Source organism: Callionymus lyra, chromosome 12, assembly GCF_982586985.1.
Source record: "Callionymus lyra chromosome 12, fCalLyr1.hap1.1, whole genome shotgun sequence".
In the NCBI taxonomy this organism is placed as follows: domain Eukaryota; kingdom Metazoa; phylum Chordata; class Actinopteri; order Syngnathiformes; family Callionymidae; genus Callionymus; species Callionymus lyra.
Window position 1 is genome coordinate 24,499,457 of NC_141829.1, and position 24,613 is coordinate 24,524,069.

The 24,613-nt window shown below is 40.8% G+C and overlaps 1 protein-coding gene across 2 annotated transcripts in view; it reads right to left on the minus strand.

Annotated features, from left to right (window-relative positions):
* Nucleotides 1-19,493: 19,493 nt before the first annotated feature.
* tmeff2a (transmembrane protein with EGF-like and two follistatin-like domains 2a) overlaps nt 19,494-24,613 on the minus strand; it is a 134,331-nt gene continuing 129,211 nt past the window's right edge. For both annotated transcript variants that reach the window (XM_087804607.1, XM_087804606.1), the window contains exons 9-10: nt 24,435-24,593; nt 19,494-20,256 (exon numbers count right to left, since the gene is read on the minus strand). In XM_087804607.1, coding sequence (XP_087660733.1) covers nt 20,160-20,256; nt 24,435-24,593 — 256 coding nt within the window. In that variant the 3' untranslated portion in view covers nt 19,494-20,159. The remainder of the gene's footprint in view (nt 20,257-24,434; nt 24,594-24,613) is intronic.

Sequence of the window (24,613 nt, forward strand, 5' to 3'; positions counted from 1 at the left end):
GAGTGAGCGAATGTATACAGCAGTTCAACTCAGTGTAAACAGTATATGTATGGGGCCGGGCAGGAGCTGACAGATTAAAACCAGGGCAAGAAAATACGCCGTTAAGCACGTCTTCGATTTCACACCCTCGCATGAGACGAGCGGAAAAATATTCGGGAAATGTCTAACAGTGTGTGGTTGACGGGTCATAAACTTTTGAGGTTGTTACAGCACTTGTTTTTTTTTTCAGAAAATTCATTGGCGTGAAGTAATGAAAGCAAAATGATGTCTTTAAACTCTAATTATAACGCTTTTTATTGAACAGTCAGGAGGGAGAAGAAACGTGGGCAATGACACGCAGCGGAGTCAATCTGCCTGATGTTCGCTCTCATTCTCAAATGAATGGGGTCTCATGAATCGCCTTGGACACGTTTCTATCACATGTGTCAGACCTGAGGCCCAGGGGCCAAAATGACCCACCCAATCATTTTAAGGGCCCGAAAGAGCTTTAAATATGAATCATCCAGCTCACATTGCGAGAGTTGTTTAGTAGGCGGTTCGAAGCTGCTCAATTCCAGTCACTGTCATTTGTGGCACTTTTCGACGTGAATTGATTCGGCTCGACTATACTTTGTTGTGTTGTTGGGTTTCCACCAGTCCTGCTATAGACTAGAGGGGGGCAGGGACTTCATGCTATAGCCCCTGCAACTTATGGCCAATGTTGTACTTACTAGACACAAATAGGTCTGGACAGCATCCACGGACCACACATTTTGGGACCTTTCTTCTTTTGAATCTTTTTTCTTCTTTTTTTGCTGGCTTGGCTCGCTTGGAACCAGGCCTGAGCAGGTACTAAAAATAGTATCTGCTTTGACGTACCGTGCTGGTAAAAACGCATCACGAACCAGTCGGGTCAGGTTGAGTAGATAAGGGTATAGACATGTTGGTTTAAAGGGACATTTGTGTACATTGGGAGTCACGGTTCTGTCAGTTTTTACACCACAGCTGTAGCTACAGTTGTGGCTTACGACCTCTTGTGGGAATTTGCTTTGAATGAATAAAAGTTTCTGGAAAGTTCTTGAATTAGCACTACATAACAATATACAGATAACAACTATTCCTATGAGCACACAGTTCCAAACCTTTGGGGAAAGGTAATTGGTGTATTGGTGTCCTGGTAAAGGAATTCCATGTGTAGTTTTGGATTTTTACCACTTGTTTTCCAAATTCTGGTCACCAGGGCTGTTGCTTCCTTACATTTTAGGGTAATTGGGTCTGGGTCAGGGGCAAACCAACTCTATGCTGAATCAAGTTAGCCACTCCAATCAAAAAGAGATTATTTCATTTCATTCAGATTTTTTTCTGCTTCAGTTAATTTTCAATTTTCACCCTCAACTTTATGTTTAACATTTTAGCCCCTTATGAGACTCAGTACGACACCACTGGCTTAAACTGATAAGCACACAAGAGCAGCAGCAATATCCTGAAGAGATAAGACTTGCGATAGTGTGTTAATTTCCTCTTAGAAAACAGATGGATTTTCAGTTTAGAAAGAGTAGGATACAGGTGACATCCTCACAGGTGGGATTTAAATTGGCAAGACTTTTTAAATGCCTCAGATGGGAGTGAGTGGGTTGATGTAGAGGGGAAGAAAAAAAAATCATTTGTTTCCAGGAGTGGATCTGTGATACATCAGCGCTGTATAAATGATGGGGCTCTGCAGAGAAACGTTCAGCTTGAAAGATCTCAAATATTCATGTTGGGTTTTTTCTGAGGTGCGAAGGATTGATGCACGGGTGTTTATGGACACAAGTTGATATAGATGCTGTATTCGCAGGGACTTTATTCTGGCTCCGCCATCGGAAGGAAAACATTGGTCTTTAGGGCGCAGACATTAACAACAACCGTGCACTCACGCACAGAATCTCTATGAGATGGATGGGAGGAGAGCATTTAATCAGACATCTGCTCAACCTGACTAATCTCAGACGGTTGGAACTGGCGCTGGATTGCAGACCCAAATAAAGCTGTGAACTGTTTCTAACACTGTGCAGTGACTTGTGGTGGACTGTCATCCAAAAATACCACATAAAACCAAATCATTCATATAAAGCTCTGGAGTCCCAGTGGCTTTGCGCTGGGGCTTCAGGGCTTATAAAGGGGATACTAAACCCCTTTAAGAGCCTTTGTGGCCTCAGGGTTAAGGCAACAGCTAATTGCTTTGCTTGTGTCCTTATGATATCGGCGGTGAGCTCACGAATCAAGCATGCGACTTATGCACCGGGCCACGTCGCCTCGCTCTCCTTCTGCAGCAGGCCGACGGTGATTTATGGCTGGACAGTGGCCTGCAAAGGTGTTGCACTCAATGAAATACAGGGGAGAACATCTGGAAAAGCGATTAGCTCCAAATCACAGCTTGCTTCGGTTTGATAACGACGGCTGATGCAATTCTGGAGCCGACACCGAGGAGCTCTTTTTTTTTCCCTCGGACATGCGTGAACCCGGGTTGTGCAGATCAATATTAATGGTCCTCCTTACAGCGCCAGGTGAGCTAACACAAGTTTTAAATGAGCCTCTTCCGTGTCTTCTAATATCTCCCAGATGTAGAGCGCTTCGGTCTGTGTCCTTGGTCAGGGAACTTTTGAAAAAAAATGAAAAGGCCTTGATGGAATAAAATGTCTATTCCAAAATTCGCGTGACACAGCCAGTGTTGCACAAGTCATTCCAGTCAAGGATAATTGGGTAAGAAGGAGCGTCGGCGGGGAGTGTCTGAACAAGGTACCCCTTCCTCCACTCATCTCTGGCCAATAATAAGAGCATGGGGAGGTGTGTTGAAACACAACCCCGTCACTATTCATCCTCACCCCCTTGATGCAACAATGACTAGCGCGCAGTCTGCTTTTCATTTAATGGAATTACCGTCGGGAGGCCGGCAGACGTCTCCCGAGTTGCTCGGTGTGTGTTCCCGTCATCCCTGCAGAGCTGTCTCATTAACACAGAGCCCTGCAGGTTCGGCTTTTAGCATCGCCTCCTCTCCTGTCCTACTGGATCCTGATACATGGAAGCTGACAATGATGACTCACACAGTCACCCCACGTTGTTCCAGCTTCATCAGGTAGCTCCTGACGAGTTAAAGACACTTCAGACAGTCAGAGAAAGGCAAGAAAAGTGGAATAAGTGACCCCTCGGTTTCCCCTAATTTATGATCTTCTTGAGACATTTTTACCTTCCCTTACACTCCGGTCTTAACTCATTGTGACGGGAAACTGCTGTAACTCTTGTCGGCTGTTGTGCAGCAGCTAATTATTCAATCATCGACGTGAGGCCTTCTAGTTGCCACATTGATTCAGCCTTTCAGAGTAAATACCGCTACATCAACAGTGTGTGTTGATAACTTGACATGGCAGATTGGGATTGGCTACAAGTCGGCTCTATGAAAAGATTTTTCTAGTGTAACCTTTTGACAACATGTTGTCCACATTTATGCTGCTTGATGAAACAATAATATACATGGATTATTATATTTGGTTGTTATTATAGACAGTGAGAATGAATTTTGACCTGGCCAAGATTTTGCCGCACCTTCCAGGTTATTTAATAAATACATGTAGCGAATATAGGCTCACCCCTGTTCTACACTTCTATAACTGACATGCAATTCTACTGTGGAATGTTATGTATTACACTAAATAATCATGTTTTTTCTAAAATGTAGCAATGTTAAATGCTAAAACAAAGTAAAACATGTTGATACATTTTTTCAGGAGGTATAAAAAGAATTATAACGGTAACAGTTCTCTTCAACTGTAATTGATATTACCCCAGTGTACATTATGGTCGGGAAATACAGTATTTCAATATTTTAAGGGTACACAGAAAAAAAAACTTCTCTAAGTCACATGACCAAACGGAATTTCATGCTTTCCACTTCAGTCTTTATCTTCAGTGGCGTCTTCTCGTCCAGGCAGAGCTCATATTGTTAACATTTCATTAAAGCTCTCTGTGAGACATCATTGATTACTCGACTAACTAAGATTTCCATGAGGCATGGGTGAGGGGACGTGAGGGGGGAGCAGCACGGACCTGTCACCCATCAGGAGCTGTTAGAATCTGTCGGTGGACAGAACCCAGAGCCGAGACTTGGAGAGGCCAGGCCAGCCAGCTGTCACCTCTCCGACACCGCCTGAGAACATCCATCTGGCTCAGAGGGGCCCGGAGAAACACTCCGGACTCCATGAAGGCATGTGTGTGTTTACACAAACAGACAAGTCTCATGTGAGCGTACACATGTTTACACACTTCATGCCCGTCTTTGCTTGATTATCAAAAGCTTTTTATTATTTTGGGTAATCAGGAGCGCGATCTGAACGTGAAACACTCGCTCCTAAACCTTCCGTTAAGACTGAAGTGACACCGACAATAAGCTGCACTGACAACACTTCATAGCACCCTCCACTTTACTTTGCATTTGCAGATGGGCTGGTCGATGGAAAGCCCCAAGGTTCTGAGAATTCAGATCGCCACTGGTTCCAGAACTGTACCTATATAAAAAGGGTACTAGGTGACCAAGGTTTTATAAGGTCAAGCAGGAGACATACTCTCTATGTGTCTAACATGTTCTGCTTTTATTTTGTATGTTTTTTTACTTTGTTCTCCCCTGTTTGTCCCCAGTTAATCCATCCTAATTGGACACACCTAGAATTTATCACGATATGGACAAACCTAGATGAAGACACCTTAATTTGTGGGCTGGTGTTGCGAGCTGGATTAACTTTGCTTTCCCTGCAAATTGGCTTTCTTTCCGACACACTCGGCCCATTGTTTCGTCATGTTTTGGGTTTTTTTTTAGTTCTTGAGCTCAATGTTTGTTTCCATGAGCTACTTTTGTCACATGCTTTCTGACCGCCTTACTCACCCTCTTGTGTTGAGATTATTTTTAGAGTAATCTGTTCTTTTAAAGAGTTATAGGTAAAAATGTATATTCATATGAATGATGCAAACGGAGCTCAGTGTTCTCTGTCTTCATCTTCATCCAAAAAGACACACTTAAAAAAAAAAAAAACCTCCATGGTGCTCGTCTGTAACGTCCCTCTTGTATTGAAGCCTCGCTGTGAGGAAACGTTCTGGAAAAACTTAAATGAGTCTATATTTGATAAAGAACAACAAGCAAAATAGACAAGATGCTTTGGAAGAGCTTGTGATATTTACACTTCCGAACTTGCTATTCTATAGACTTTAGCTACAAATTAGTTTAAAATATAGACTTATTTAAGTTTTACCAGAACAATTCCTCTCTGCAATGCTTCAATGCAGCACTATGGAGGTATATAGATGTTTTAAAGTGTGTATTTTTGGATGAAGGTGAAGACGAAGACCACTAAGCCTTCTTCACTTCATTCAAATGAACATACATTTTTGTCTATAACTCTAAAAAGGTACATATTGCTCTGAAAATAATCCCAATCCTTAGGCGACATGAGGGTGAGTAGAAAATGAATGAAGTTTGAATTTTGGGTGAACTATCACTTCAATTGTTTGTCTTCTATTTGTACAATTAACCTGACGAAACTTTCTGCAACCCCACGCACTTGGGTTCGGCTCCAATATAGCAGTGCCCTGGGTCTGCCCCGAGGTCTCCTCCCATTTAGATATGGAGGAGAAATCCTTAGAGGGGAAAGAGCCACCTCGACTGGCTTTTCTTCATATGGAGGAGCAAAGGTTGTACTTTGACACCCTCCCGAACTCCTCTCATTATCTCTGATGGAAAACCTTAAAAAATAAATTTCCGTCCCTTAAATATAAGGAAAGCATCAAGACAAATTGCAGATTTCAACTTTGTTGCTAAAAAGAATATTTTCTCAGACCAATGTCAATCATCTCAGTGATAAAATGATTTCTTTTTGTTGAAGAGAAACGACTCAGAGCTGTCGCCCACCATGTGGAGATCATTTCAAGACTTTCCGCCTCCAAATGGACCACTTCAGAGCCAGAGAGAGTGGTGCATCTTGTTTTCAGTATAACATTTCATTTTCACAAAATATTAAGTCGCCACAATTGTCCTCGAATGCTGGAACCGTTTGAGAAGCGCGACCACATTTAACTTGGTTATTTATGTTCTATTTTGTTTCCACTTGATGCTGCAGCCACAATTTATTATCTGAAGGACACAACTGCAGGAAAGTTCAAGTTTCTGACTGATGAATATTTCGAAGGGATGGTTTTGAATTGTAAGTTTGAGTTCATAAACGCTGACCTGAGAGAGTCACATCAGGAATGTAAAAAACATTCCTCCAGGCGAATGCTTGTTTTTTTCCTCCTCAAAACTGGCGAAAACACACGAGACGTTCAAAGCCAGAGCGACAAAATAATCTTATGTCATCACTACCAGACCACTTATTTGAAAATGCATTAGCTTCAGTCCAGGACTTTCACACATGCCGAGCTCCACACCCGGTCTAGAGGAGACGCCTGAAGAATCGATCTTGTCTTCGGTTCCTGATGGATGGTTCATTATCATACTTTTAATTAGTAAGCGCCTTTTTAGACACTAATACAGACAACGATTAAGATAGAATGTATTTCCTTACATAATGGTCTTTAACCTTAAAGCTTTATTTTATTATTTTAACTTGTGCTGTGATGAATTCGATTGTATTTTCCTAAAAAAAAGATCAATGAAACTGACAGCAACAAAACTACCCCCACAGTCTTGCTAAGAGTAGATAATATGAACAGTTTTGAAGTTAATCTCACTTTAACTGCTTTCAAAGCCATCGTTATTATTTAATTGTAACTTTCGTGAAAAGAAACACACACATTAAACCTCCTTAAAGCTGAGGCATAGTGTGTGTACTCGTGTTTAGATAAAGTGCACAAATTAGCCCAAGTTTTGTGTCTCCACCACAAAGATGAAAGGAATCTCCCAGAAAATGCAATAGAGGAACGACAATGAAAACATGTGACTTTTCCAGACCACGTAGAGGCAAATATTTACAGAGTGACTCTGCCATCGATGCTTTGAGCTCAGAGATGTTGTGTGACTGAGAGAGTGTGTTGGAGGATTGTGCTGCCAAAAGTGAGGGGGTGACAAGCAGAACAAGCAGACAGACGCACACACACCAACTAGCATATGTGCAGAGGTAAAAAAAACAACTCACATTGAGGTAGACAAAGAAAATTAAATCATATATTTACACAAACAAAAAGAAAAATGCGACAACACACATTGGTATGAGTAAACACATGCTAACCGAACACACAAAAAACACACATTAAATTCATGGTTACATAACATTACACAAACAAATACAAATAAAGATACACATGTATACAAAAGTTTATACAAAAATTGCGTTGAAATACAAACACAATATCTTGCAGTACTAATAAACAATACAAAACAACACACACAAGTACATAGCAGAATAAACGAACAACACACAATAGGCAACACAAACTCATCTACACATGCAGAAATCAATAAACAGGTACCTACACAAAAATATGAGGACATTCGACACTTTCAGAAACATTTTGAACATATTACAAATAAAACACACAAAAAAAAAATACAATCCACAAAAATTGTTGCAGAAGATCACTCCCACACACTAAAGCACTTGGAGTAACAAAAGATAAGCATGAAGACAACCTTTTTTTTTCAGCCATCTACACCTTCTTTTCAACTTTACCACTTCCTTACCACGGTTTACAAAATCATAAAATCATATCATACAACAGCAAAATTGGTTTATTTACCAATGCAAAGACACACATATCTTAAATGGTAAACTTTACACACACACACAAACACACATGTGAAAGTCTCCCCACAGTGGCAGTAACTAGAACATGAGTTGTGTATTGATAAGTGTTTCCACTCTGCTGGCCACTGCTGAGAGTGTAGAAATAATAATTCTGCTTTGGGTTGTTAAACTTCGCATTAAGACCTGCGTCCTGAGCAGAAATGTAGACGCACACACACACTGGCCTGGAACCAACGTGAGGTAATAAACATCCATATCCTAGAGGGAAACGTTAAACGCAGAGCAGCCGTAACAATGACAAACAATGCTCTGCCTTTTACTCTTTATGCAGTTAAAACTGGGTCCAAAGACAAATCAGGATTTTATCGGGTCTTTTACGGATGTAGGAGAGAAGAATTTGATCCCTCACAGCCTCACATGTGGGCACAGCAAAGGTCTGGGACCAGGGCTAAACCGTTATGAATGGATTTGTCCAGACTTGCTCATATTTGACCTCCCGAGGATCGTTGGTGGAGTCGTCCCAACTCGGTATTAAAATAAATGAGAAGCTGCGGGGGAAACTGCTCGGGTCAGAGGATATTGTTCGATTTCACATCGGCCCTCCAGGAGGCAATTTAGACAACCAGTTAATGAAACTGGTCTGAAGGTCTGCCACAGGAAGAGTTCTACATTCTCAACCCAAGTCACTTCACAAAGACACTTGTCCAACTACCTATTGGAACCTATTAGACTTTTTTTTTTATTGGATTTTGTCAAAGAGAAAGCCAGAAGTAGTTGGACCATTTCTTTTTCACTAGAAATCCCCAGTAGGCTTTGATAACTAAGAAGTCAGGAATAAGGTTGGTTGACTAGGAAATCAACAATTAACTTTGGTGTAGACGAAGAATCAAGGGTAGACTTGGTTAACTAGAAATTCAAGAGTGGACTCGGTCAACTAGAAAGTCAACAGCACAACTGATAAACTTGTAATTGAAGTGTAAACTTGGTTGAATAGGAAGTCCATAGCAGACTTGGTTGACTAGGAATTCATAAATGATCTTGGAAGTCTAGGAATCAAGATGAGACTTGATCTACTAGGAAGCCAAGAGGCTACTTGGTCCATTAGAAAGTCACAAGTATACGTGGAAGTCCACAGAACACTTCATCAACTTGTAAATGAAGAGAAGACTTGGTTAAATAGGAAGTTGATAGGAGATTTAGTTGGCAAAGAAATCCAAATAGGAATCAAGAGTAGACTTGGTCTACAAGGAATTCAAGAGTAGACTTGGTTGACTAGGAATTCAACAATTAACTATGTCCACAGCACACTTGGTCAACTTGTAAATCAAGAGTGGTTGGTTGAATAGGAAGTTGACAGGAGATTTGGTTGACTAGAAATTAGACAATTATCTTGGGCCCTCAACTAGGAATCAAGAGGAGACTTGGTCAATAAGGAATTCATGAATAGACTTGTTTGACTAGGAGGTAAAGAGTAAACTAGGAAGTCGACAGGAGACTTAATTGACTAGGAATTAAACAGATATATTGGGCTGTTCACTAGGAACAAGATTAGTCTTGTCCCAAGCATTTTTAGAAGTTCAGGCTGGATTTGAACCGGCAACTTTCTGTCTGTAAGGACAAAAGGCTGAAACCCTGCTGTCACTTCAGTTGATAATTTATCTAGATTTTCTACTATATCATTTTTTATTATGATTGAAATTTGAAGACTTGAGGGTTGAGATGAAGACTCTTCACCTGGACGTGACTCATTTGTGCACACACCTCCACGGACAGCTCTCCTGCTGCCCTCAACACAAACGTCTCCATGTATGACCCTCAGCCGAGGAGCCACGAATAATTCAATCCCCTGGAATCCCCCCCGGTATTTGTTGTGTCCAGAGAAACGTGATAGTGTTCATTCTCCGCTGGTGCCCTGAACCAGAGGTCAGGTGGTAGCAGATCACAGGCTCCCGGTGACTCAGAGGTTAAACTAATCATGCGTGACTTTCTCACAGGGTCCTGCACTGCCATAAAAACTCCAGAATCTACTGATCCCGACATGTTGGAAATTATCTTTCACTTCTGTTTCTCTCCTATGATTCGAACCATTGATTTGAAACACGTCATTAATGTTTTGTATCTTTGTTTCATCCCAGACCTCTTAAGCAGTACCTGGAGTCTTCCTTCAACACACTGAAAATATGCTCTAATGCTGAGCAACAGCTCCCCCTGCTGACATCAACGTGTTTTTACAGATTTTTTATTCAAAAGCAGGCTGGTTACAGTTTAAAGAAACCCTCCTTGTATCAATTCATCTGCACTTGACATTTTGACCTGTGGAAATCAGGATCTGAGCAAACCTGTCTTCTTCAATTCTCAATTTAACATATTTAAATAAAAGTCAATTTAGTCCACAAATCAACATCAATAGTTACGTTAATATCAGTGAGCACTAGAGGGAGACAAATACGACTGTTTCTGATTTCCTCTTCTTGTTCCTTGTTGATCTACGTCAGGGGTGCTCACACTTTTTCGGTTCGCGAGCTACTTTTAAAATTGTCAAGTTCAAAAGATCTACCTTCATCAAATTTGCTCAACGTAAGTAAGAACATACTTCACTCAGATGACTTGCACTGAATGAAGTGAATGGACTGATAATCAGTCATGATGGAAGGATGTGTGGATTTAATCATCTTCATAGAAATACTGACTTGCATAAATAACTAGATTCAAATAGTTCAGTCTGTGAGGAGCATATTTCCTCATAAGATACTTTTCCTCTGAGAGTAACTTCCAAAAATGTCCATGAGATCCATGAGATCCATGAGATCCATGAGACCTGGTCTCAGTGTCAGCCTGTGTTAAATCTCATCCTCCACTGCAGACAAGTTCAGACTCATATGTACTAAGAATTGCATTGATTTCCAACTAAAAATGGTCATTAACTCGAACTCAAATGGTGCACAAAACATATTCATGTGTAAGAATCTTTGCTTGACACGAATTCAAGCCTTTTTCCTTTGTTCATCAAAATCCAAAATGAATTCAGACGGGTTCATCCCTTTCCATGCCTCCATTTCAATATGTCAATCATATTCAAATGAAGCACAAGACTTACATTTCTCCATTTCTGTGATCATGAAAAAACAAAAACAAATGAAAACATGAATTCAAACTAAAAATTTATATTTGTTAATTTTAAACATGTCGGATATGAATCACACAAGTGGATTATTTTAACTTTAAAACATCTTCAGATGAAGTTTAACTAGAATAAAACTGTTAACCAGTAACTTCACATCATCATCGCTGTGTCTGATCGTCTCTGACGTCATTAGAATGTGTGGCTCACCTGCACCTGTTTAACGTGTTTGTGTTTCAGCGTATTCTTATTACATTCGTGAGATAAAGGTAATTTACAAATAGTCATCATGTGATGGTGTATTAATACAAGTGTGTTTTAAGGACGCGATCACAAAAGGAAAACCAGCATTTGTTGCGCTTTCATTGGAACCTGCAGCTTAACTTTGATGGAACTGACGTCATGTTTCTGTGACTCTCGTAGAGAAGACCTGAAGCGATCAAACGCGCATTATTTTGTTCGATATATTATTTAAAAAAACAAGCTTATAATTCTATATCGTTTTTCTGAATTGCGTAAAATGACTGTCGCACGTTTTGCTCTTTATTCTCGATTCATATGAACTTTGCCGTGCGTTCAGTGGAAGAGGCGGGAGCTCTGATTGGCTGCTGTGCATGTCAATCAAATTGTCAACCAATCGGCGCAATAACCATTTGATTGACATGCACAGCAGCCAATCAGAGCTCTCTTTCCTATTTTCTTATATGATATTTTATTTAATCACGATCGACGTATTGCCCACCCCCTACGTTCTTGTCTTCGTTTGACTGAAACCTGTGGGGATGAACAGGTGGTACATAGATATATAACTAGTTTATATTAGATGAGACGGTCTTTGAACAGCCTCCAGAAAAGATGATAAATCGGAGACATGTTAAGATATTAATTAAAAGTTCTTAAAACATCTAATTCTTTTGATATTTGAGTACTGACAATTTTTTAATGCTGAAAAAAAATTGCGTCATGAGTTTGTCCACTGGTTCATAATGTTCTTGAATATAATCTTGATGGAATATGATGGTTTATCATCTTTCTTGTGTCAGTGGTTCAATGTTAAAGTTTCATTTCGAAAAATGACATTCACCATTAAGAGTGGGGAACTAAGATCACAGAAAAAATCTGCCAAATCTCATAAATAAAAGCTGATTTTAAGAGATGAATCAACAGGATTTAACCACCAAATTAAAAGGTATCATGTTACTTTCTGATATTATCACATAATCTTATGATAGTTATAACAGTATTTGTATGATATTATCATACAATATAACATATTTTGGTGATATTTATCTTGTTATTATGTTATAGTATAATGTTTCTTTGTGATAGTGTTCACTAAATGTTATTAATAATCACATTATTTTATATGTTGTTTCTTAATATTATCATGTTATTTTATGGTATTATCACCATATTTTGTATTATTGTCATGTTATTTTATGATTGTTATTTTTTTGATAGTCGTCATGTTATGTTGTGTAAGTTATCACTTTATTTCTTGATATAACTGAAATACCAAAGATCCAACAAAACTTCCCAATTACTAAAAAGTTGGTTTGGAAAATTAGGGGGCCCTTTAAAGTTTTTTTTTTTTTAAATTAATCCAGTTGTTAATTGTATCAGCTAGATCTTGATGGCATTTGGCAGGTCTGAGCAACTTAACAAACATAAGTAAGTAAGTAAGTAATAGTTATTTCTAAAGCGCCTTTCTAGACCAGGGTCACAAAGCGCTCAATCAAAAACAATACATAATACAATATATACTTTAAAAGGCCAAGACACATAAGACAAACACAGGAGTCAGGGAAAAGCCATATAAGTATCATCTCTTAAAATTGGTTGGGCCTCCTCTGCCCTTGCTGTCAGGCTCCAGATAAACATTCACGGTTATACAACTTTCTGAAAATGTTCTCCTTGTCCCACTTAGAGATGAGGAACTCCAACCTCACGGGCAGAGAAGAAACTGTTATGTCTCGTGTGTCTTTCTTGGTGTTTCCTGTTTTTATTTTGAAACCTGCTCCCTTCTGTTTGTGAGTTTCCTTTCCGGCCCCTCCCCCTGCTGATTGTTATTGTCTCCACCTGTCCTGTGTTCTCCCGTTCTGCAGCTGCCAGTGATTGCTGGCAGCCTGCATATTCTGCCCACTCTCCCTCAGTCTTTGTCGGTTCGTCACACTTGCTGTCCTGTTTTTGTCTAGTCCGTGTCTCACGTTTTAGACTTCCGCTTCGAGTTTGTTTTGCCTTCCCGGTTTTGACCCTGGTACGTTCTCTAGTTTTTCTGCCTGCCTATGCCCTTGACCTGTTGTTTGGATATTGTACCTGTTTGCAATATATTTCCTGGACTACCTGTGACGATCCCTCTGCCTGCTCCTAATAAAACTGTCAAGTTTTGACGAACAGACACTTTCTGCTCCTGGGTTTCCTTCCGCACCATGACAGAACTAACCGACCAAAAATGAACCCAGCGGAAAGTTCCTCTCCCCAGTCCGGCGTGACTTACCGTGAGCACATCGCGAGGAATGCTTCTTCCCTCGCCAAGCTGAGGTACGGCATGGGGGCAATGGCCGCCCGGCACATTTCCCAGCAGCAGACACTGGGCCATCAAGTGGCCACCATGGCAGCACAGATCCAAGCTCTGGGCGAACAGATGGAGGTGCTCTCCACCCAGTTCCTGCCTCCCGGGCCTGCCCTCGCTGCCGGGACTTCCACGACACCGGCTACCCCGCCGCCGCTGCCCGGTGAGTCAGACACCGCCGCTGCCATCACTGCACCATCCACCGGCGCACTCAACCGCCCGTCCCCTTTCTCCGGTGACTCCGGTAAAGTGAGTGGATTCCTCGTTAAGTGCAGCCTGCACCTTGAACTGAACTCTGCTGCTTTCCCGACCGAACGTACCAGAGTAGCATATATAATTTCTCTGTTGTGCGGACGAGCGGAAGCCTGGGCCACGGCTGAGTGGAAACGGCGGTCGGCCATCTGTGACTCCGTAGAGGAATTCACCACGGCCCTGGAGCGCATTTTTCAGCGCTGCCCTCTGGGTCGAGACTCAGCTCGATCTCTTCTCCGCCTGCGCCAAGGGGCACATCACGTGTCGGACTTCGCCATCCAGTTCCGCATCATGGCAGCGGAGAGCAACTGGCCCAACTCCATGCTCACTGAGGTCTTCATCGAGCCCCTCGCTCTCCGGAACCGGGTTCACCTCATCCCTCTGTCGCTGCCAGGGACCAGATGATCGAGCTGGTCACCCGCATCGAGATTCGTCAACGCGCCGAGGAGTCCAGGGTTCGGGCACCCCGTTTGCCATCCAGCGTTTCCACTCTGCCCATGCACCGCGCCGCCGTCTGCCACGTGCAGTCTGAGGACATCGAGGAGCCGATGCAGATGGGCCGGTACTGTCTTCCCTGCCACGAGAGAGGCGCAGGGAGGAGCTGCGGGGCCGAGGGACACTGTCCCAGGAGCTGTCTGGTAAAGGAGAGGAGGGTCAGGACGGGTCCGGCACCACCATCTCCTCATCCCTCACGTTCCGACATATCTGTGACTCTGAGCCGGTACGGGCACACCTGGTCTGACCCGCATTCATCGATTCAGGAGCGGACAGCAACTTCGTCTCAGCGGCGCTGGTGCGTCGACACGTCCCATCCCGGTCCAAGCTCTCGACCGTCACGTCCTGAGCCGAGTGAAGCAGCGCACCCTACCGGTCTGTCTCTCTTTCGCTGATGGCCATGTTGAAGAGATCCAGCTCCTCGTCCATCTTGGGTCTCCCCTGGCTCCAGCAACACCAGCCACGGATCCAGTGGTCTCCTCTCTCGGTGGTCGGGTGGGGGTTGGGTTGTGACCAGCAATGTTTCACCTCTCTCTCTCTCTCTCTCTCTCTCTGTTCTGCCCGTAGGCTCGCCTCTCCTTCCAGCGCGCCTAACCTCGTCGCTGATCTCTCCTGCGTCCCGCGTGAGTACCATGACCTGAAGGAGGTTTTTTCTAAGACTCGTGCCGTAAGTCTACCTCCTCATCGGTCCTATGATTGCGCGATTGAACTCTTACCCGGTGCTGAGCCGCAACAAGGGCGCTTGTACTCCCTCTCTCTCCCTGAGACTGAGGCCATGAACACTTATATTTCGGAGTAATTGGCGATAGGCATCATTCGTCCCTCTTCTTCCCCGGCTGGCTCAGGTTTTTTCTTTGTAGGCAAGAGGGACGGGTCCCTCAGACCATGTATTGATTACCGCTTGCTTAAAAACATCACTATTAAAAACCGCTATCCCCTCCCGCTAATGTCATCTGCGTTCAACTCTTAAAGGGGCCACTGTGTTCACCAAATTAGACTTGCGCAACGCCTACCATCTCATTCGCATTCGCCAGGGCGACGAATTGAAAACTGCTTTTAATACTCCTTCCGGTCACTACGAGTATTTAGTCATGCCGTTCGGCTTAACCAATGCCCCTGCGGTTTTTCAGGCCTTGGTGAACGACGTCTTACGGGAGTTCCTTAACCATTTTGTTTTTGTTTATTTAGATGATATCCTTTTTTTTTTTTTTTTCTAAGGACGAACGGTCCCACAGCCAGCATGTACGCTCCGTCCTTAGTCGTCTTCTCGCGCATCAACTGTTCGTCAAGGCAGAGAAGTGCGAGTTTCATGTCCAGACCGTCTCATTCCTTGGTTATAACATTAGCCCTGGTAGAATCGCTATGGATCCCGCCAAGGTACAGGCGGTCTCCGACTGGCCGGCCCCCGATACACGCAAGGCTCTGCAATGGTTTCTCGGGTTTGCTAATTTTTACCGATGTTTCATCCGTAATTTCACTGCTGTCTGCTTTCCCTTACACTTTCTCACTTCTGAGCCCTTTCGGTGGTCCCCGGCCGCCGAGGAGGCGATCCGGGAGCTGATCATGACAGAAACCATGATCAAGATGGTCTTGTCTAGTCTTGCATGAGCCTTGATATGCTCTGTCTTATGTTCTCATGAGTGTTTGCTGCTTCTACCAAGATTGGATCTCAGATTCAGAGTCCAGAGACTTTTTCCTAGTGATGGTCTAATAAAGCTTCATGAAACAGTGTCATGTTGTTCACAGGTCAGTAGGTGTCGCCATCAGTTTAAAGACTGAAGTGATGTTTCATTAGGACAGTTGTTCAAAACAAAGTAAAATAAAGCATCTTTAAAATCATATCTATGTAAATCGATTCAATTTTTACTAGATTCTTTATACATAATGAATGTTTATTTAAATTTATAATATTAAAACCTAAAATTATAGGCTTAAATATCAAAATATGTTACAATGATCAGGTATATTTCCTGTCATATATTTTCCTGGCAGGTTTTCCTGCGATGCTCTCGTCAGCTCAGACTTTATGTGAAAATATCACTTTACTTGCTCTTCATGAATGTGACACCTATTCATTAACCGTGCAGTTTTTGGTCATCATCTCTGTTCTTTTGGGCTAATATCAACTCTGAAAAAACTGCCATCAATAATAATAATAATCAAGACCATACCTGGAAAGACTTTTGAACTTTTCCTTTATTTGCAAAAGCAACACATTTTAACAATTATGTCCCTTCTTGGGAAAGCAACACCAAACATTTTTTTCCACAGACCTCTTTTAATCTTTCAGATCAAAATAGTGGGTCACCTCAGGCAACGATTCAAGTCCTAAATGTCTTGAATGACTCTTTATTGAGTTTGCCTGTTTCTTGTTGTTCAACATCTTTGTGAAGAATTCCTGAATTTGTTTTATGTTTTAATTTGAGCCTGATGTAGTTTTCTTTATTTTTGTTTTCTGAAATTGTCCATTTGAAACTCAAGATGTTTTGAAGAAGAAGAATTGATTCCCTTTCTTTCTTTGCAATATGAATTCAAGAGTAAGGCTGTGCATCTCAGCCCTAGGCCAGCAGTGACATCATACTTAGTCTAACCTAAATGATTCCACCTCATAATATTATCAATATGACGCCTGGAGAATCATACAGAATCACACACGTCACATTAACCTTAATATACGCTGATCAAGCAACACTTAATTTCCGGAGCAAATAAATCAATATCACTTAACTAATCTTCACGATTAAGTGCAGAAAACTAAGAAATCAGATCTCTTGAAATAAAAGCTGATTTTAAGAGATTAGAATAGAATAGAATAGAAAACGTTTATTCATCCCCAGAGGGGAAACACACTTTTACAACAGCAGCAGCAGGACAATGAAAATAAAGTGCATGGAAAAAAAAGAAATGGTAAGGAGAAAATAAAATAAAATAAAACTATCTTAAAAATATACAAATTATTTACAGTATTAGAAAATTAGCACTATTAACAGAATAAAATAAAGTAAAAAATAAAATAAGATAAAAACAAAAAATAAAAACATACAAGAAGAAAAACACACTAGGGATTAGCATCAGGATATTTAAAGTAGAGAGTTAAATATCCTGACACCAGTTGGGATGAAGGACCTTCTATAACTTTTTCAACATTAATCAACAAAGATTTAATAAGTCCACCAAAAGACAGATGAACTTCCTGCATAAGTTGAGGAAATTCAAACTCCCACGGTTGATGTTGGTGCAGCTTAACACTGCCATTGTGGAGTCCATCATCACCTACAGACCAGAAAAGACTGCAGCGGTTTATCCGTTCAGCTGAGAAGGTGGTTGGCTGCTTTCTTCCATCCCTGAAGGAACTGTACGTCACCAGGACATCGAGGCGTGCAGGAAGGATCGTAGCTGACCCCCTTACACCCGGTACACCCACTGTTCCAACTGATCCAGAGATCAGTACAGACCAGAACATTACGGTTCAAGAACTCTGTCTACCCGTCTGCTGTGGATCATGAATATTGTTTAATTAAATGGAATGTATTTTATTTGCATTAATTAGTAATTATTTATTTATATGCAATTTTATGGTAATTACTCTTATTTTAGTTTAGTTTATTGTATTTTATTGTATGTATTTAATCTCTTTATATTCCATTCACATAATTTAATGTTTATATTCTGTAATACAACCACAACAAATCCCAGTGTGGCATAAACGTTTTCTTATTCTGATAAAAACTAAATGTGAGCTTCAACAAGTTTGTGTAATTTCATGTGCGAAGTAATAAGAAGACTATTGATTCATTATACAGTTTAAAGTAAATCCAACACATTATTTGCATTTGTTTTACATTTGAACAAATTCAAATGTCAAACATATTAAAAATAAAAATACATTTCTATCCCTTGCTGGTCCTGACAGTCTACCACTGATGAATATCCTGGTTACACCACAGTAAGCACCAAATTAACTAAAGCTCTTCTTTTCATCTGTTGTGTGTCTTCAAAGTGAACACTTATAAATAACAAACGATATATTACATGTGTGATCACAGAAATAAAAAGATTTCTGTGGCATATAACATTGTGAAACCGAGATCACTGAAGGATTTTTGTGACAGGGGTGTAACATCATCTATTACAAGTTTATTAATGTCAAAATATGTTCTCCTTGTTGTGGCTGAAAACTGCATCAGTTACCTTTGTAGTTATCAATGGTTTCTACCTATAAAATATTAAATAGTACATACATTTTAATTCATGTATAGTAAAAAGTGCTGTATTATCCCCCACTTGAAGATCCCCTAGCTGCAAGTGCAGGGATGCATCACTAGGGGGCAGCCCAGACCCATTTGGTACCTACCAGGAAGAGCTTATTACCTGTTTGCTACCTTTTCTGTTGAGGACCAGCAAGACTGGGATGAAAAATATGGTCTTTTTTAGGCCTTCAATACTCAATGCGTGGAGTATTCAGCGAGTGCATTTCATACCTGAGTGACCCAGAAATATTAACGGAAAAGATTAGAAGTGGAGTCCGGAGGACGGATTGCAGTTTTAGTCTGATGGTCCTCAAGCAAAGACCCCTTATGTTCACACTGGGTTCCCATATAATGTCTTTGAAGTATGTTTGGATGAAACAGAGGGCAGGGCATGTGGAAAAAAAGATTCTCACTTTTATGTAAAGTAGAACGACGGTGGAAGAGGAAAAAAGGAAGCGGGAATACATCTGGTTGTGACAAATATTTGTTTGTGTGCTTTACTTGATTTTTAAAACTAGACGAAAATCTGATTATTTCAATGAATTCACATTGACTATTTTCAATTTATTGGAAGAATCTTACAATTAAAGGAACAACAATTTAGGGGTAAAAACAAGAGACAGTCATGAACTCCTGATTTAATTTTTCAAACATTTTCACGATATTAAAACAATTTAAAAAAAAAAAAAAAAAGTAGAATTGTTGGATTTTTAAATATTAAATCATCAGCATAAACCCCCTTTAATGCGAATGGCACCACCTTGTGCTTCATAAAGGGAATTGCAGCGAGAGGAAAATAATGGTCAATTTATTCCCGCGGGATTTATAGGATCCCTTTCTTTTTTTATACTTCTCATGTTAGCTTAGTGTGCAAAAAAAACCGCTTAATTTTTAATATTCACTCACCTTTTGAGGAAATATATCATTTGGTTTAAAAAGACAATTTTTAATTCACATAAACACATCAAATCAAACAAAAATATTGTTATAATGAAAATACTGGGTGTTAAATTCGTAGTAAAAAATAAATGATGATAAATACAGTCAATGAATCCATGTTGTGATATAAATTATTTATTTACATTTACAGAAAAATGACCCATCAAGACAACGCAATAATAACTATCGGAAATAGAAACCAAGAGACAGTAGCGGACGTCATCGTCACAACCAAAGGGAGAGCTCTATACATCGTAACATTGTGCCCTCTGTCAAAGTTCTCCTACAACACAAGGTGCAAGGCAACACGTGTAGCCCCTAACCCACCCCGGCCCACCTACTTCCCCACGTCCCACCCAATCCCAACAACACAAACCAGTTAAAGCGCAGAACCCTGTTTGCACTATTCCCAAGTTGTCCCGGACCCTCGTCTAGGACTGACAGACACCGGCTAGCCCGTCTCTACCAAAAGCTCACACGTCTAACACACGCTCACACGCACATTCATTTTCAAATGAGCCGAGACACCCTGGAAGTCCAAAGAGCTGTCCAAAAACAGGGATGCAGGGTCATTGTGACGGTGAGAGCTGGCGACTCCCGAGTCTCATCAGCGCCGGCTCTGGCTTTAGAACCTTCCTCTCCAGCGTGGAAAGTTCATACTGGGAGGTAAGGGGAGTAGGAACCGGCGGTGGAGAGAAGAAGATCCAATTTTTCTTGGTGTTTTCATATGAGGGGCGCAGTTATCGGCTCAGCACTCTGGGAAGTGAGGGTCCGATTGGTCCGGCTCAGATTAGTCGAGTGGAGGCTCGCATTGTGTTCTCCGTACTGAAGTGGACATTGTTCTGTTTCTGACGGTTGATTCTGTTGGTCCGCGGGCACTTCCTGAACAGAGGAGACACAGACGAGACAGTCAGACACCTGGTTGCGTCAATAACACTCTCACGCATGACGGAGATTACGATCCAGATGGTGTGATTCGACTGTTGGTGTGCTACACATGCTTTCATCATGTTTGTGTTTCTCTCGAGTGAGTGATTAAATATTAGGTGTTTTACACAGAGAGCTATTTGGCGACACTTTGAATTGCTTCTCGCACCTCAGTAGTGTTTAGTTTCAGTTTATTTAAAAGGTTTCTTGGGGATTAGGCAGCCACTAGATGGCACCCTCTGAGCTTGAATCAATCTCTTTGAATAGCTATTCTTAGTGATGGTCTCATTATTTTCAGAGTCCACTAGATGGCGCTCCCTGCACTATTTTCATTTGTTTTGAAGAACTTCTTTAATGAAACATCACATTTTTAAACTGATGGCGCCACCTACAGAAAGTAAAAAATAGAGGATTTGTCACCAGAATTATTTTTTTGGAGAGTTTGGTACAAGAAATGTTGCAAGAAATCTATCTTTAGAAATGAATGAAAGCTACAATCGGTCGCATCTCTTGCCTCCAGCATTTTCCTGAAATGTAGTCCTACGTAATAGCGCGTCAACTGTGTATGTGCGATACAGGCCTAAAGTTTGGACACAAACTTTCATTCTATGTGTTTTATTTATTTTCATGAGATTTTAGATGATCAGTGAAGGCATCAAAGCTATGAATACATGTGGAATTATGTACTCAATAAATACATTTTAAATATCTAAAAACATGTTTTATATACTTATGTTTCTTTAAATTAGCCACCTTTTTCTAATTACAGCAACACTTGGCCTGGTCGACAACTTTCTGCTGACTCAGTCACTCACTATAGCACGCAGCAAAAAAAGGAGGTCAGTCTGCTCATGAGTCTTACTCTGCTGCTGGGTAATAACCAGTTATGGTTGATGATGCCTTATGATACAGCAACTAGTGATGTGCTGATGAAGCTTCATGAAGCAGTGTCATGTTGTTTAGAGGTCAGTAGGTGGCCCCATCAGTTTAAAAATGATGTGATGTTTCATTAGAACAGTTGTTGAAAACAAAGGAAAAATTGTGCAGAGACCGCCATCTAGTGGATCTAGTGTCTGAAAATAATTTCACTGCTTAATGAAGCTTCATCAGAACATCACTAACAGCAACAGTGTCTTCATTTCGAAAGACCAGTAGATGTTCTGCTTTACAATCTTTGGCTCTGATCTACGTATTTAATGAAATCTGGCATCATTTTCACTGAGGGTGTAATCTAGTGGTTTTTCAAAGTGCATCATGATACAGCATCAGCTGCTTCATGAGGCCTCATCAACCCATCACTAGTATCAACTGTACTATTTAGTGAGACACCATCAGTTTTTTTAATGAAAAATACCAAGTCAAAGAGCAGCACGGGGGCCATATGTAGCACTTATAATTAAATGCATAAATGTTTCTGATACAATTGTTTGTCATTCGTATATCTTAATATTTATTACAGTTCAACTCTTTATTTAACTTCATATATTTTGAAAAAGTCCATTGCTAGAGAGAGTCAACTTGTGACCTTTCTGTGTGGAGTTTGTATGTTCTCCCCGTATCTCATGGGTTTAGTCCAGGCACTCCTGTTTCCTCCCACAGTCCAAAAACATAAAGAGGTTGATTGGGAACTTGGGGTTATGTGTGAGTGTAAATCAGGGGAGGACAATTACATTTCCTCTGGGGCCGTTATATACTGTGACTGTTGTGAGGGGCTATAAATGCAGGAGAGAGGAGCAAAGAGCTCAAATATGATAGAAAACTTTAACAATTACAGCAAGTAAGAACATCAAATTAACCTTACTATGGCAAAACATATTGATAAACCTTTTGTGTAAAAGAAGCTGATAATTTTTTTTTTTTTTCTAAATATGATGTCAATATTTTATATACATTTTCACAAAAGTTCAGATCTTAACTTCCGTCCAAAAAGACGGAGAAAGATGAAGACCAAAAAGTGAGCCCCAGTTGCTACATTATTGTATTTGCCTATAACTCATGAGGGTGAGATGAGTAGGAAAAGAAAATGAAAAGAAAATGACTTTATGTTCGATGGTTCATGACAACAGTCACCACCTCTGTCTTGGATGCACCACTTTTTTCCGATTTGAAATGAACAATAAAGTAGAGCAACTTTTCTCTGAAGACCAACATTTCAGTCCCTCTGATTTACTGTGATAATTTCAATTTATGTGTCGCAGCCTAATCTGCAACGCAAACCATTCATTACAGCAGCGGCTGACCACAGGAGAGCTGCTGAATAATTTGTTGATAATCGTCTGGCAACGGAAGCCTCTGAGGAGACCTTTACCTCGATACGACAGAATGTCTGGCGGCGGAGGCAGAGCTGAGAGATGACCTTCTGCGCGCCCTCTTGTTTGGTCTGTTGGTGAATGGTGAGGCAAGTAAACGCCACATAAAACTCCGATTTCATTCATAAAACCCACACAGAGGGAGCCTGACCGGCAAAGATAGCAGAGTGTGCGGATGCTCGGTGAAATAAAAGTCTGATGTGATCACACCAATGAAGAATGAAACACAACACAAGATTGGTGGGATCACATGACTGAGCTTGTGTGTGAAGACGAAAACTATTTTAACAGGAAAAATATAGATTTTTAATTATTATTGAATTTATTGTGAATGTGACACAATAATGGGTCAATTCCAGCTGGGTTCATTGCTGTGATTCACTTCATAAAAGCTTTTTAATTAAGTTCATTGTCATAAAACCAGATGTCAATCAAAGATAAACTTTTGGTTATTCATTGTCTACACCAGCCACTGTTAGTTACAATTTTTCCTTATCTAAATTCTCATTTAAACACAGTGCCCTTTATTGGAATTGACTTCAAATTCCTATGAATTATACTTTGTATGAGTGCATTTTCTTGTTTTTTAAACATGTTAATGTCATCTTTAAGTTATTATGTTTTAAAATTGTACTTTCTCAACCTATAATACAGTAACAAACCATGTGAATTACAGCCATCATCGCTACAAAAAAAATCAACAATACTCTCAAGAGACTGAATCAATGTTAACTTAAAACGTGCAGTTGTGCAGTGAAAGTCTGAAAAAATGTCTGCCTTAAAATGCCTTTCCACGTATTCATTTTTTCAAGATTTAAACTGGAGCTCATCCTCTGTTTTTTTCTCATCATCTGTATTTTTCTTCAGGGATGGCACCAAGCTAGCCACAATGCTACTCTCTTTTGCTTCCATTTAAATCTCCCCCTCTAACCACTCTGCTGAAATGACATTGGTCAGACTTGCTCACTAACTATAGAAGGTATTTAACATTTTTTACGGGAGTTTTGTATCTGTTTTTGTAAATAAAATTGATAAAACATTATCTATCCATCTAATTGTGTGATTATACATTTATTTTATCTCATCAATCTATGTTTAAATAGTGTTAAGAAGTCAGAACAAGGTGAGGTATGTGTGTTTCAGTCAATACTGGAAAATATTTCTCCTCATATAATCGGGATCAATTAAGTAAAAATCATCTGCTAATTGTTTACCCGACAGTCGGGTTATTTCCGTCAAACGCAAGCAGTCAAGAACGTTGTCATTTCCTCCTGATGCTTTGCTAATTGAAGTTCATTTACAAACGCTTAGTCCTCGAACATATTCACCGGCAACACTTGTCAAAGAAATATGCCGTCGCAGCAGGAGTTGAACACTGAAGCTGCTCTCAGGAGCGAAAATGTCTCCCTTTTTTCTTCGTTATCGTCGCTCACGCCGCCGCTCTCAAACTGCTTCCTTTCTCATTTTGTGTAACCGCCCCAGCTTTGTCTGCGCTCAAACACTTTTCCCGATCCTTTATTAAATGTCATGAATTGCTTCGGTCAGCTCTGCTGCAGGTTATACACAGTGTCTCGGCGCGTCGGTGTGTGTGTTTCCAACAGATAGGCTGTTTAAACTCCTCGGTGGATGTTTGTCCGTGCAGATATTGCGGCGAATACATCCCAGATTTTGCACACATGTTCTATACATTGATGTCCACAGTGGAAATGAAAGTATTGCAAGCAATGTGACCTTTTAAATGTTTTCCCCTGCGATGCCAGGACACGGCAGATTGGTATGCTGTGTGTGTGTGTGTGTGTGTGTGTGCGTGCAGGCGTGACTCACCTGGTAATGCAAAGCACCACCACACAGATGATGACCACCTGCAGCGCTCCGATGATGGAGGCGATGAGAACATAGTGCAGTTTGCCCGAGCCCGGCACCACGTAGAGCACATTGTACTCTTTAGTGTCACACTGGGGGCCGCTGAACCCTGAGTGACAGCTGCAATAAACACACACACA